At 38.7% G+C, this 13,799-nt stretch overlaps 1 protein-coding gene across 1 annotated transcript; it reads right to left on the reverse strand.

The window, feature by feature from the left end:
• Window positions 1-2,981: 2,981 nt before the first annotated feature.
• On the reverse strand, window positions 2,982-13,354 carry LOC122556895 (glutaredoxin domain-containing cysteine-rich protein 2). The gene is made up of 3 exons (XM_043704154.1): window positions 12,919-13,354; window positions 8,548-8,724; window positions 2,982-3,634 (listed from the first exon to the last, which is right to left on the reverse strand). The coding sequence occupies exons 1-3, from the start codon at window positions 13,261-13,263 to the stop codon at window positions 3,455-3,457; spliced, it is 702 nt and encodes a 233-aa protein (XP_043560089.1). The 5' UTR covers window positions 13,264-13,354; the 3' UTR covers window positions 2,982-3,454.
• Between the last annotated feature and the right edge of the window lie 445 nt (window positions 13,355-13,799).

Consider the following 13,799-nt stretch of genomic DNA (forward strand, 5'->3'; position numbering starts at 1 on the left):
GATGAGTTTATTCCCTTTCGTTTTTACTCCCTTCTTGCAGTCTTCGCTATGTAAAGTTGGCATTGTGATAGATTACCCAAAATAGCCAAAACATTCTCTCCATTAAATCTTTATCAAGAGTGGACTGCCATCTTAAAAAGACGTGCCTTCAGAAACAGAAGACCCACCTGACTGTTTTCTTCAGCATAGAGTCATAGAGATGTACAACACGGAATCAGACCCTTCGGTCCAACCCGTCCATGCTGACCAGATATCCTAACTTAATCTAGTCTCACTTGTCAGCACCCAGCCCATATCCCTCCAAACGCTTCTTATTCATATATCCATCCAAATGCCTTTTAAATATAGCAATTGTACCAGCCTTCACCATTTCCTCTGACAGCTCATTCCACACACATACCGCCCTCTGCGTGAAAAGGTTGCCCCTTAGGTCACTTTTATATCTTTCCCCTCTCACCCTAAACCTATGCCCTCGAGTTCTGGACTCCTCCACCCCAGGGAAAAGACTTTGTCTATTTATCCTATCCATGCCCCTCATGATTTTATAAACCTCTATAAAGTCTCCCCTCAGCCTCTGTGCTTCAGGGAAAACAGTCCCAGCCTATTCAACCTCCCCCTATAGCTCAAATCCTCCAACTCTGGCAATATCCTTGTAAATCTTTTCTGAACCCTTTCAAGTTTCACAACATCCTTCTGATGGGAAGGAGACAAAAGACGATTGCATACAGCTCCACTACACAAGAACACGTTGGAGCAGTCATCATTGAAGTGGTTTTTGAAAATGCTACAACCATGCCTCATAAATGAAAATTAGGATAATGTTTGTGACTGTACACTTGAATGAGTAGGGCTTTACATCACCATAATGGTGGCAGTGCATTGCAAATTCCAATTGTCAGAGTTACAGGCCTCTTGTGTAAACACACATGAAAGTTAAAAGGACAATGGCCTTGGGGGATAGATAATTAGGGTGGCAGAAAGGGTGGAAGACAAACACAAACAACACACATATAAACAATGAATTTGCAAGCAGCAAAGTGGTTGCAAGAAAAAGTTACACAAATTATCTTTATTTTGTTTGCATGATCAGCACCACAGGATATAAACTTATATTAAATATTTGATGTGCAGCATTAACAATTTATCATAGAGGAAACAACAATATCAATGAGTACTGACACTGACAGTAAGCCAAGAGCAGGCCATCTTCAGCTTTTCAATTAAATAAAGTGCATTGGAAATGAATGAGGAAGGGAACTAAAAGCACAAAAGACAATTTAACTCCTCTTTGCAAGGCACTCACTTATTGTAGTCTTTCAAAATTAATGAATTATTTTGGGGATCTGAGTTTTATCCTGGTTTAGATTTCAAGGTGATCACCACCTCTGCTGTGGTTTGACCCAGTGACCCTCCAATGACAACTCTCATGTCCCACCAGAAGCCTGGGCCCAGCAGAAATTCACATGAGAGATGACCACCATGACTGCTAATTGATGTGGGTCTTGCCTCTAACAGGGTAATTGCACCTGATAAGTTACTCCCCATAGCATAAGAATTAGATATGGTACTGGATCATTCAAAAAACATTTAATTCTGCTCTTGGTAAGTGTCTGAAATAAACCATTCAGTTACAAACAGCAGCATGCTTTCATGGATGGAATCTAAACCTTTATATATTCAGGTCACATGCTTTGATAGAGTGAATTCTCTTAAAGTTATACTGAATATGAACTGTGAGACATAACACAGGATTGGTCCCCTGTGGTATTTTCCTAGATGACCACAACTTCTCCTCTATGGTATTCTGACATCCCCACCAGTATGTGGTACTGAGTATGGGGTGTTTGAGATAGTTCATTGCCACCAATCCTCATTTGTCTTTGTTTTGTTTTGAGCCTATCTAGTGGTTAGTGGTAGAGGATACACCACCATAGAGTATCTACAGAAAGGCAGTAATCTTAGATGACAAAAAGCTTTATTGCATCATAGCAATAAATACAACTCCATTTGGTCACACAGAATTACTCAGAACTTTGGAAACTACTACAGGTACATCTTTTCCCTCTGCAATCTAGAACTAGAACCCCCTCATTTACCATCCACAGGCTGTGTGTGACCTCTGTAGAATGGGTGGAGTCGATGTAACATTGTACAATACCCCGATAATGATTGTGTAAAAGATGAATGAAGATCCAGCCCCAATACAGCATTCCAGAAAGGCTGCTGCAGCTTGCAACTTTGCATTACCCTGGGACTGGCAGAAAATGTAGCCATTTTATGGCAGAGTCAAAATAAGGAGAGCACACAATGGAAATGCCACATGTTGTTGGGCCAGAACTACTCTTTCTCTTTCCCAGGTGTAGACTGAGTTGCTGTGTATATTTCCAGAAATGTTCCCTTTGCAATGTCACTTTTTGCCTTTGTTGTTTTTCCTATCTGTGTCATTTCTGTGGATGTTTGAACAGCCAACCTCGTTTCTGTGATTGGTTAATGAAGTGGTTTCTTTACCAGAGGAACACAATTTAGAAGTTTCATAGATCAAACAGCAAGGTGGTTGTTTTTGGCTGGCACAGACATGATGGACCAAAGGGACTTTTTCTATCCTTTGGTTTTTATGACTCCAAGAATCAATAGGATTCATTGCAAAGTGATACAACGCTATCACTGGCTGCTCCACTCTGCAATCTGTAAAATTATCACTGATAGATGTTTGTGCTAGAATTATACATTCAATAGAGGCTTAATTGAGTATGTGTTGAATGTAATAATATTCATTATTATAACTTCACCAACGTGTCTGAAAACATGTCATCCTAAAATATTGCAACATCTGTGACATTATTTGTCATTTGGCATTTGCACTGACAAGTCTTCCATAAACCATTTGAAGATATAACCAATGTACAAGATTATACCATAAAGAACATGATTAGACACAACAAAATTCGTCATTTTTACAATTTTTTTATTTTATCACTAATGCAATCTTAAACATAAAAACAATAGGACGATCACTCTGTTCCATTTACACATGCACCTTTATGTCATCAACTGGAATAATTAGCAATCCTCACTTTCTATCAATACTATCAACACCCCAGAGTTATATTGATAGATAGATAAACAGATCGAAAAAAAGTTAGATGGATATATATATATATAAACTGAGATGGAACTGCCTCTGGTCAGCGGAGGCCTATGTTTCAAAGTCCATTGTATAGACTGTTCCCTGTCCCTTGGCATCTTCAAGATGTCCATCCAGCTGCATCATAAAGGTTCATTGTTCCAACCACAACCCAATGCCCCCTCCTCTGCTAACAGCGCATCATCCACACCCCACTCCTTGAATAAGTCTACACTTTCCAGCAAAGTTGTTTGTATGGAACTGCATTTAAATTCATACGTAAATTCAGGTTGTATGATATTAAACAATATATTGTGAGTTTTAAGGCTTTCAATCAGCACAGCTCTGACATGGCTGCACTCCATTCTCATTACATCCTGGGCACCGTATGGCTCGGAATGACTCTTTGAATCGGTTGGCAAACATTGAGAGTTTGCTTCCATGGCACAAAGAGCAGGGTACAGATCCTGCCCCATCGCACTGCAGACATGTAGGCTCCAACCCACCTTCCTGAAATAGATTTAGGTCAGGAATTAGTCACAGACAGATATTTTGTTGCATACAGTTAACCTTTCAATATGTTTAAGTGCTTTGCACTTCTTCTTGTAGAGTCAAAGAGATGTACAGCATAGAAACAACCTTCAGTCCAACTTGTCCATGCCGACCAGATATCCTAAATTAATCTAGTCCCATTTGCCAGCACTTTGTCCGTATCCCTCTTAACTCTCCCTATTCATATATCTATCCAGATATCTGTTAAATGTTGTAATTGTACCAGCCTCCAGCACTTCTTCTAGTAGCTCATTCCACACTGGAAACCATCCTCTGCATGAAAATGTTGCCCAATAGGTCCCTTCTCAATCTTTCACCTCTCACCTTAAACCAATGCCCACAGTTTTGGACTCCCCTACCCTGTGAAAAAGACCTTGGCTATTCATCTTATCTAAGCCCTTCATGATTTTATAAACCTCTATAAGTTCACTCCTCAGCCTTTGACACTGCAGGGAAATAGCCTCAACATGTTCAGCCCCTCCCTATATCAAACCCTCCAACCCTGGCAACATCCTTGTAAATCTTTTCTGCATCCTGTTCTTCTATGTCTCTCTATGCCATTACCATACATTGAATAAAACACTAGAAAGAAGACCTTTTTGTAATGCTTCTAGAAATACTACTGCACTTCTTGTTACTCAGAATTACTCAAAAACATTTCTCCTTCCCATCTTTGCTTCTTCCATGTGGGGAAGCACATATTTCTTCACTATATGATGACACAGCATTTTCATTTCATTTGCTGTTTAACTTCTGTAATACATTCCTTGAAAGCCAACTTTCTTCAATATTAAATAGCCAATGAAATGTCAGAAACCTTAAATATAAACTCTTTCTCCACAGATAGTGCCTGACCTGCTGCTATTTCTAGTATTTTCTGTTTCAATAAGTCACAACACATCTTTCTATGTGATTCTGCAATCTCAACAGATTTGCCTAATTCTCCTACCATAACATCAGTGGAAATTCAGCAGAAACCTTAGAGATAACATTCAAGAGAAAAGAAACGTCCACTAACAAACTCCACATTAATGGCATCATTTCCTCATTATAATTTATCTGGTTAGCTTAACACTTTGCTGTATTGGACTAGATCTCGACCTCAAATATAAGAACAGCACTAAGTGATATCCCACCACGGATTCACTACGTGTCAATTCAGCAACTGAACAATGAACTGTCTATCATTGTAAAACAGATTAGTTATTTATACCCATTTCTCTAGGGCTTCCATTCAAGTTCTCCTGAAGTTAGGTTAGGAGAATCCTGTGTGATATCTTAAATGTCTTAACTTCTGACAGAAATCAGATCACTAATGTCAGATATTCCAATCCCTGAGTATTGGAGTTCTGGGATTATTCAATGTAGATTGAGCGGGATGATACTTAGATCAAGAAATTAGCTTTGAGAACTGGCATGTGATACTGACATTATATCTATTGGAACAGAAAAAAAAGCAATATATAATAAAAGCTATTAAAATTATGAAGCATTTTGATGAACTGATTATTTCTCCTTATATGAGAGTTGATGAAAAGAAGCCATTGGTTTAAATCATCCCTAAGAGGTTAAGGAGTGGAGTTAGATGAAATTTCTTTCCGTAGAAAGTTGATGGACCATGAATGTTTTTTTCACAGGAGAGCTTGAGGCATCCTCTAACCATTTTAAGTAAACAAGGTAAAAAATAATAGGAAGAACAAACACAGAGGAATGAGATTTGCCATAGATTATTGTAGCAAAGTGATATAATGGGGAAGTTACTATCCTATGTGCTATAAATTTCAATATGATGTTTTGTTTTATTTATTTTGATGTATATTAGTAATGATAAGTTGTATTTGCATGTCACCAGGATTGTAACTTTAACAATTTGATTTATGTTGTTTGTATTGTTAATTCTGTTTATTTGAGGTATTGATGCATTAATTGCACAGAACTACGGAATTGTAATGATGCAGAAGGCGATTTGACCCATTGTGTTTGCACCAGTCCTAGTAGCTAATGCCAATTTCCTACCTTTTCCACATAGCTCTGCAGAGCATTTCTGCCCAAACACCATTGATTGCCCTCTTAAATGCCAGGATTGAATGTGCGTCCACCACATTTCCAGCCAGCGCATTCCATACCCTAACTACTTTCTGTGTGCAGTTTTTTTCCCCACATCACCCTTGCACAACATTTTAAATCTTATCCCTCTTTTTTTTCTTTTATAAGTGGGAGCAGCTTCTTTCTATCTACTCTATCCTGTCTGTTCATGATTTTGAAATCCTCTATCAAATCTCCTCTCAGCCTTCTTCCCTGCAAGAAGACCGGCCCCAACTTGGATTAGTTGGTATCACTCTTGATGTGAGTCACAAGACAGTGAATTTAAGTCCAAGTCCATGACTTGAACATACAGTAAAAATATTAATTGAGATCCTAATGACCAGTTTCATTGGTTCAGTGGGAAATTAAAGATAACATTGTGCAATGAACAAAGAATCTGCAGCTATCCAAGACAACATTCCTACTTCAATCAGTGAGACTGAGGATTGATTTGCCATTGACTAAATTGTTGCCAATGGGATCTTCTTATTCCCAAAATGGGTGCATGCTTTTCCTGAAGAGCAGCAACCAATATGTAATTAATTGTGATGTGTTTTAAAACTGTGATGACTATTGTATGTATGCTACTCCTTGTTTTTAAAGTCAAACCTAATTAGTGTTTATCTCCTTAAAGATGAGGTGGTGAAAGTAACTTATCCTATGAGCCACTGTTCAATATTGGTGATTTTTACTTTAGGCCAATGGAGGTTAGTTACTAAATAAAAATAAATAGAACACAACTTGATTAATTTTTTGAAGAAGTAACGAAGAAGATTGATGAGGGCAGAGCAGTAGATGTGATCTATATGGACTTCAGTAAGACATTCGACAAGGTTCCCCATGGGATACTGATTAGCACAGTTAGATCTCATAGAATACAGGGAGAACTAGCCATTTGGATATAGAACTGGCTCAAAGGTAAAAGACAGAGGGTGGTGGTGGAGGGTTGTTTTTCAGACTGGAGGCCTGTGACCAGTGGAGGGCCACAAGGGTCGGTGCTGGGCCTTCTGCTTTTTGTCATTTACATAAATGATTTGGATCCGAGCATAAGAAGTACAGTTCGTAAGTTTGCAGATGACACCAAAATTGGAGGTGTAGTGGACAGTGAAGAGGGTTACCTCAGATTACAACAGGATCTGGACCAGATGGGCCAATGGGCTGAGAAGTGGCAGCTGGAGTTAATTCAGATAAATGTAAGGTGCTGCATTTTGGGAAAGCAAATCTTAGCAGGACTTATACACTTAATGGTAAGGTCCTAGGGAGTGTTTCTGAACAAAGAGACTTTGGAGTGCAGGTTCCTCGCTCCTTGAAAGTGGAGTCGCAGGTAGATAGGATAATGAAGAAGGCATTTGGTATGCTTTCATTTATGGATAGGATAAATGGACAAAGTCTTTTCCCTGGGGTCGGGGAGTTCAGAACTAGAGGGCATAGGTTTAGGGTGAGAGGGGAAAGATATAAAAGAGACCTAAGGGGCAACTTTTTCACGAAGAGGGTGGTACGTGTATGGAATGAGCTGCCAGAGGATTTGGTAGAGGCTAGTACAATTGCAACAATTAAGAGGCATTTGGATTGGTATATGAATAGGAAAGGTTTGGAGGGATATGGGCCGGGTGCTGGCAGGTGGGACTAGATTGGATTGGGATATCTGATCGGTATGGACGGGTTGGACCGAAGGGTCTGTTTCCATGCTGTACACCTCTATGACTCTATAACAGACAAACAAAAACAAAATATATTTATCCTAACTTTGGGATGGCTTATTCTTAATTTTTTTTCACAAAACACAAACAAAAAGACCTAGCATCACACTTTGTAAGTTCTGAGACAGAATTATACAGTGACTTAGGCTGTTTAAAATCCTAACCTTTCTGATTCAATATTATGATGAAAATTAACTTCTGTTTTACATATAAATCTGTTTTGCGGAAACAGTCACGGCTGAAACAGAATGAGAGGATCAACTTTGGAATCAACCAAATTGGCAGCTGACAATGAACAAGAAGGTAAATATTGAGGCATTTGTCACAAAATGATCAATCTTTCATGAGAAGCCGGTATCCAACCCTAATAAAATTATCACTCGTCAGTACTTTTAATAACTTACTGCAAATTGAGGGATCTAATCCATTTCAATTAAATGACCAGCAAATGGTGTTTCAATTTATAAGATTGTAATTCTAATGCCCAGAGAGAAGGGTCAAACAAGAATCAATTAATCCAGATGGATCAATATCCTCAACAAGTATTGAATTGAATTGAATTGAATTGAATTGAATTGAATTGAATTGAATTGATTGTCTTGTGTACCAAGGCACAAGGCTTTGTCTTGCGAGCAATACAGGCAGATCACAGGGTTAAGTAGCATAGATAAGTAGAGTAAGCATATTAAACATATATAATGTAAGATAACAAAACTGACATCAATGTTGATACAATCAAAATATTTCAAGATTCGGAGATGCCGGTGTTGGACTGGGGTGTACAAAGTTAAAAATCACACAACACCAGGTTATAGTCCAACAGGTTTAATTGGAAGCACACTAGCTTTCGGAGCGACGATCCTTCATCAGGTGATTGTCACCTGATGAAGGAGCGACGCTCCGAAAGCTAGTGTGCTTCCAATTAAACCTGTTGGACTATAACCTGGTGTTGTGTGATTTTTAAAAATATTTCAAGCTTTTGAACATCAAAATTATTTTAAAAGGCTCTTTTATGTTTTGTTAATTCACCGAATAATTTATCTTAAGACGTTCCTTAATTTAAATTAGGAAAGTTGTATACAGTACCTCAGCTGTCCTTAACTGCTTCTCACTGCTTTCTTCAGCCAGGTTTGCTGTATTTTCAGAGATCAGCTGAGTTTGGAAAAGTTTACTTATGAGCTTTCTCTGAGTCAGCGGTGCTTTTATGATCCTCAGGTTACTTGTATAGATGATAATTTTTCCGAAATTCAGTATTGTTGATGACTACGAATGCAGAGATATGCTGTGTAACTTATACAGATACTGCACTATCACCGGCAATATTTTATTAATGTAAGATTGTAAGTGAGGTGCTTTCAACTGAAAAGCATGCTATGTTGCTAAAGTTACATGAATATTAATTATATATTAACTCGATAGCTAAAAGTAAAGACCGAACCATTGTCAAAAATGATGCATTAGCATACTTTATTTTAGAAATAAAAACCAGAACTGAAAGTTACTATCATGTTTAATGCTCTGGTATCAAGTTCCTCTCTCCACTTTTTTAGTGGAGATGTGAATCCATTTATAACCAATATTGTAATTTATTGCCATTATCGAAATAACAGTGAATTTAAAATAAATTCTCAAAGTATTCACATGATCATTGTAATTTTCAGGCTATATCTGTAAGAATAATCTTTAATACAGTTTAGTTGACTTTGGTTGACAGCAACAAGTTATTTTTCAGAACTCATTACATAAAAAGAGGCTCCTCAGAACATTTTACAGGGTAATAAAATTCAAATGGATATTGACTGCCTCTGAGTCCATGTACATAGATCGTTAAAATGTCATGGACAAGAACAAAAACTAACTTAAACAAGCCAATAGAATACTGACCTTTATATAGAGAGCACTAAAATACAAGGGTATAAAAATCATTTTTCAGCTATACAAAAGCTCTGGTTAGACCATGTTGTGAGATGAATCCTCACTATATTGTCTGAGCTATCAGTGAGAAACTGACACCATCCTCTTTCCTGGTAGGGACTTACAGGGCACCTAGGAGACAGTGAGGTCTGCAGATGCTGGAGATCAGAGCTGAGAGTATATTGCTGGAAAAGCACAGCAGGTCAGGCAAAATCCAAGGAGCAGGAAAATCGACGTTTCGGGCCGGAATCAGATTTTGTGATGAAGGGCTCCAGCACGAAATGCCGATTTCCCTGCTCCTCAGATGCTGTGCTTTTCCAGCAACACACTCTCAACTTACAGGGCACCCTTGGTCTAGAGTGTTGGATAAAACCATTTGGTAATCTAATGAGAATAGGCTCTTATTTTAAACAAGATGTGGTTCATTGCACAATAGCAATGATGTACAAGCTACACTGCTGTGATTGATATTGTCATAGAGGCTACGAGAAAGACCAAGATGGCCGCTCTCCTTCCACTCAGGTCCTAAGCTGTTCCCGATGACATATCATTGAGGGGGGTGCTTAAAGCACTTTACAACATTAACCCTTTCAAATTCCTACACCCCATACAATAGGCCACACTTAAAATACTTCAGCAATTGTGGATAGTGCACCCTAGGAAAAATCTTGGATTGATCTTGGATTGAATGCAATTTAAATTTACCAGAATTATCCACTGATTCCAAGACAAAGATTACAAGGATAAACTGAGGTTGTATTACCTGTAACTTTGATGATTAAGTGATGTCTTAATCAAAGTCACCAAGATATTAGTGAGAAGTTATTACTGTTTGCTGTAAATTTAATAGTGAACACAACCTAAAAATTAGGGCCAAGTCTATTAGGAGTATACGCAAAGGATGGTAGAAGTGCTGGGTCAACTGAAAATTTTAATGTTGAAATTGTTGGAATTTTTAAATTTAATTTGTTGCAGCCTCTCAGCACCAAGATCCCAGGTTCGATTCCAGTCTTGGATGACTGTCAGTGTGGAGTTTGCACATTCTCCCCGTGTCTGCGTGGGTTTCCTCCTGGTGCTCCGGTTTCCTCCCACAGTCCAAAGATGTGCAGGTCAGGTGAATTGGCCGTGCTAAATTGCCCGTAGTGTTAAGTGCATTAGTCAGAGTGAAATGGGTCTGGATGGGTTACTCTTTGGAGGGTCAGTGTGGACTGGTTGGGCCGAAGGACCTGTTTCCACGCTGTAGTGAATCTAATCTAAAATGTGTGGAAGGCCAAGGTGGATAAAAGGGCAGCCACGAATGGTGAAACAAAAGGATCAGGCAATGAGAATGATCCATGTCCCAATCACATCATGAAACAAAGAGGGTAACAAAATCACAAAAATATTATGACATAGAAGAAGGCTATTTGATCCATCGTGCCTGCATTGATATTGAATGAGCATCATTTCCATGTGGTAGTTCCCTGCATTTTTGCCATATCGTTCCACATTATGTTTTTTAACCTGAATAATCTTCCAATTCCCTCTTGCATACCTCAATTGAACAACCTTCCACCTCAGTTCCAGGCAGTGCATTCCATACTTTAACTATTCACTAAATGTGAAAAAGTTTCGCTGTACTTCACTCTTGTTTTTTTTGAAGATCACTTTAAATCTATGTTCTCTTGACCTTGTTCCTTTTACGATCGGGAACAGTTTATCTTTATCTACTCTATCCTGCTCATGATTTTGAAAAAGTCAATCAGATGTCCCCTTAGCCTTCTTCTCTCCAGGGGGATCAGTTACAACTTCTTTAATCTACCCTCATACCTGAAGTATCTCATCCATGGAACCAGCCTTACAAATCACTTCTGTACTCTCTCCAACACACACACATTCCTATTATAATGTGGCACCCAGAACTGTGAACAATACTCCAGCTGAGGTTTAACAAGTGCTTATATAAATTCAACATCAACTTCTTGCCCTTGTCCTATATACTCCTATTAATAAAGCCAAAGATGCTTTACTTACTGCTCTCTCTGCCTGCCCTGCCACCTTCAATTATATGTGCATATATACATCCAGGTCCCTCTGCTCCTCTACACCCCTATTTTGTATTATCTTTCAATTTTCTTCCAACAAAAATGCATCACTTCACACTTTTACAGTGTGCACTTACTTGCAGTCTATTTATTAGACTGAGAAACTTAAAGCTATTGTAGCTGTATGGGAAACTGGATAGCCATGTACTTTCCAAGGCAGTAATCTGAAGGTAGGAGAAAGTGAGGATGCTGGAGATCAGAGCAACATCTGAGGACCAGGAGAATCAAACTTTTGGGCATGAGCTGGAAGGACTTATGCCCGAAACATCGACTCTCCTGCTCCTCAGATGCTGCCTGATCTGCTGTGCTTTTCCAGACTCTCGACTCTCGACAGAAACCTAAAAGTGTGTTATCATTCTGAAATGGAGGAATGCACATTGAGAGAATAATAGAAGAGCTTCTGAAGGCTACATGAAAAGATTTTGTGCTCATGATCCATATAAGTGTGAATAACATACATATCAGGAATGGAAGGTATTTGTTACAGAGCTCAGAAATTAACATAAGAGATTGGTATGACACCAACAGTCATTAAGTGGGATTGATGATCACTGGATGTTCCGAGCAGAGTAGAAATCAGCCAACATGAGAACTATAGGCCGATTAGTTTTAATTCAACATTGTACAAAATATGAAATTGATTACTTACCAATTAGTAGAGAATTATCTGTATGATAATCCAGTAGACAACAGCCATAGATTCAGGAAGTGGGGATCTTTGGAGCAGAGATTCAGGCCATTCATTCCCTTGAGCCCGCTTTGCTATTCTAGGTCATGGCTACCTCATTGCCATATTCCCGTGTTATCCCCATATCACTTGACGTCATTACGGACTAGAAACCTATTAATTTCTGTTGTAAACTTTCTCAATGACTGGCTTTCACCTCTATCTGGGTCAGAGAATTCCAAAAATTCACCACAATATGAGTGAAGAAGTTTCTCCTCATCTCAGTCCTAAATGGTTTCCCTTTAATTCTAAGACTGTCTCCTGGTTCTGGCCACCACAGCCAGTGGCAATATTCTTTGTGTACTGACTCTGTCTAAGCCTTAGAAGAATGTTATAAGTTTCCATGAGATCACCTCTTATTATTCTCAATTCCTAAGAACACAGTCTCCTCAATCTCTCAACATAGTACAATCCTACTATCCCAGGGATCAGCCTGAATCTCTACTGCATTCTCTCCATGGCTAGTTTAATCACCCTTCGGCTAGAGAACCAGAACCACACATATTTGTCTGGGTACTACCTCCACACATCCTGCCTGAACAATCTCATTAGCTTGGTTGTTGAAATGATGTCCCATTTAAACAACAGAAAGTCTCGTGATAGTGCATACTTTGTCTTCCAAAAACTGCAATGTAACTGCTTCTTGTGTATTCTAGTTTAAAATGTGCTTTAAAGGATGCATCAAATTCAAATCAATAAATTGATAGAGTCAAAGTGTAATGAATGACTTACCTTGGAACGGTTTTCAGTCAGGTCAGTGAATAGGTTCTGTTCACCTGTCATACTGTACCTATTTCCATCTCTGAACACATTTATTCTCTGTGCTAATAAACGTGTTGAAGAAGGGTAAGCTGTGTCCCAGTGTTCTTGTGCCATAGCTCGGCCGATTTCAAATCTCTCACTCAATCTTGTTTTCAATGACCCACGTTGACCGTCTTCCTCAGGTTCTTCTGACTCTGACCCATCCTCATAAACCTGCTTTAGCACACGACCACTGTAAGAGGAGGAGATCCGGAATCTAACTTTCCTGGGCTTGGGTTCACACTTATTACTGAACTTATTGTGGAGTTCCTCCATTCGTAATGTAACTGCAGAAACACCCGATAAAGAAATGGCCACAATCTGCCTAGAATCTAGAACTAATTCACAGAGAGAGCTATAATTTCAGTCTCTCCTGTTCTCTTGCTTCCTTGTAATGTATAATTCAGTGATGAGATCATTTGTACGAGGCTGATACCACCCTAATTAAACAATTACATGAGTGTGTAAGTATCTACAACACTGCAGGGCAATTTATCTTAGGCAGCAATTAAAAAAAAAGCGTCTTTGTTGGAATTGTACTGTTACATTCATTTTGTTAATTACATATCTGAATACATGCACTTTGGCTGCAGCACAATACACCTCTGTGTATGTGTGGCATGAGCAGCATCATTCTTTTGTGTGGATTTGGGTTTTGTATTGTTGCAGTAATCATTGTTCTCTGCCCTATTTGAAAGCTTAAATGAGCATAGTCAGTGCTGTCCAACATTTGGATATATCCACAGGTTTTTATTATTGAAATCATTTATTTTCTTATCCCTCCCTAGGGCAGACAGTCCAATTCCATTGAT

This window comes from Chiloscyllium plagiosum, chromosome 14, assembly GCF_004010195.1.
Source record: "Chiloscyllium plagiosum isolate BGI_BamShark_2017 chromosome 14, ASM401019v2, whole genome shotgun sequence".
Lineage (NCBI taxonomy): Eukaryota > Metazoa > Chordata > Chondrichthyes > Orectolobiformes > Hemiscylliidae > Chiloscyllium > Chiloscyllium plagiosum.

Excerpts from the sequence above, each read along its gene's own strand:
- LOC122556895 (XM_043704154.1), bottom strand. The coding sequence starts at position 13,263 with ATGGAGGAACTCCACAATAAGTTCAGTAATAAGTGTGAACCCAAGCCC. Across the intron at positions 8,725-12,918 it reads TGACTGAAAACCGTTCCAAG|TCATCAACAATACTGAATTT; the intron begins GTAAGTCATTCA and ends CTGCATTCGTAG. Across the intron at positions 3,635-8,547 it reads AGCAGTTAAGGACAGCTGAG|GAAGGTGGGTTGGAGCCTAC; the intron begins GTACTGTATACA and ends AATCTATTTCAG.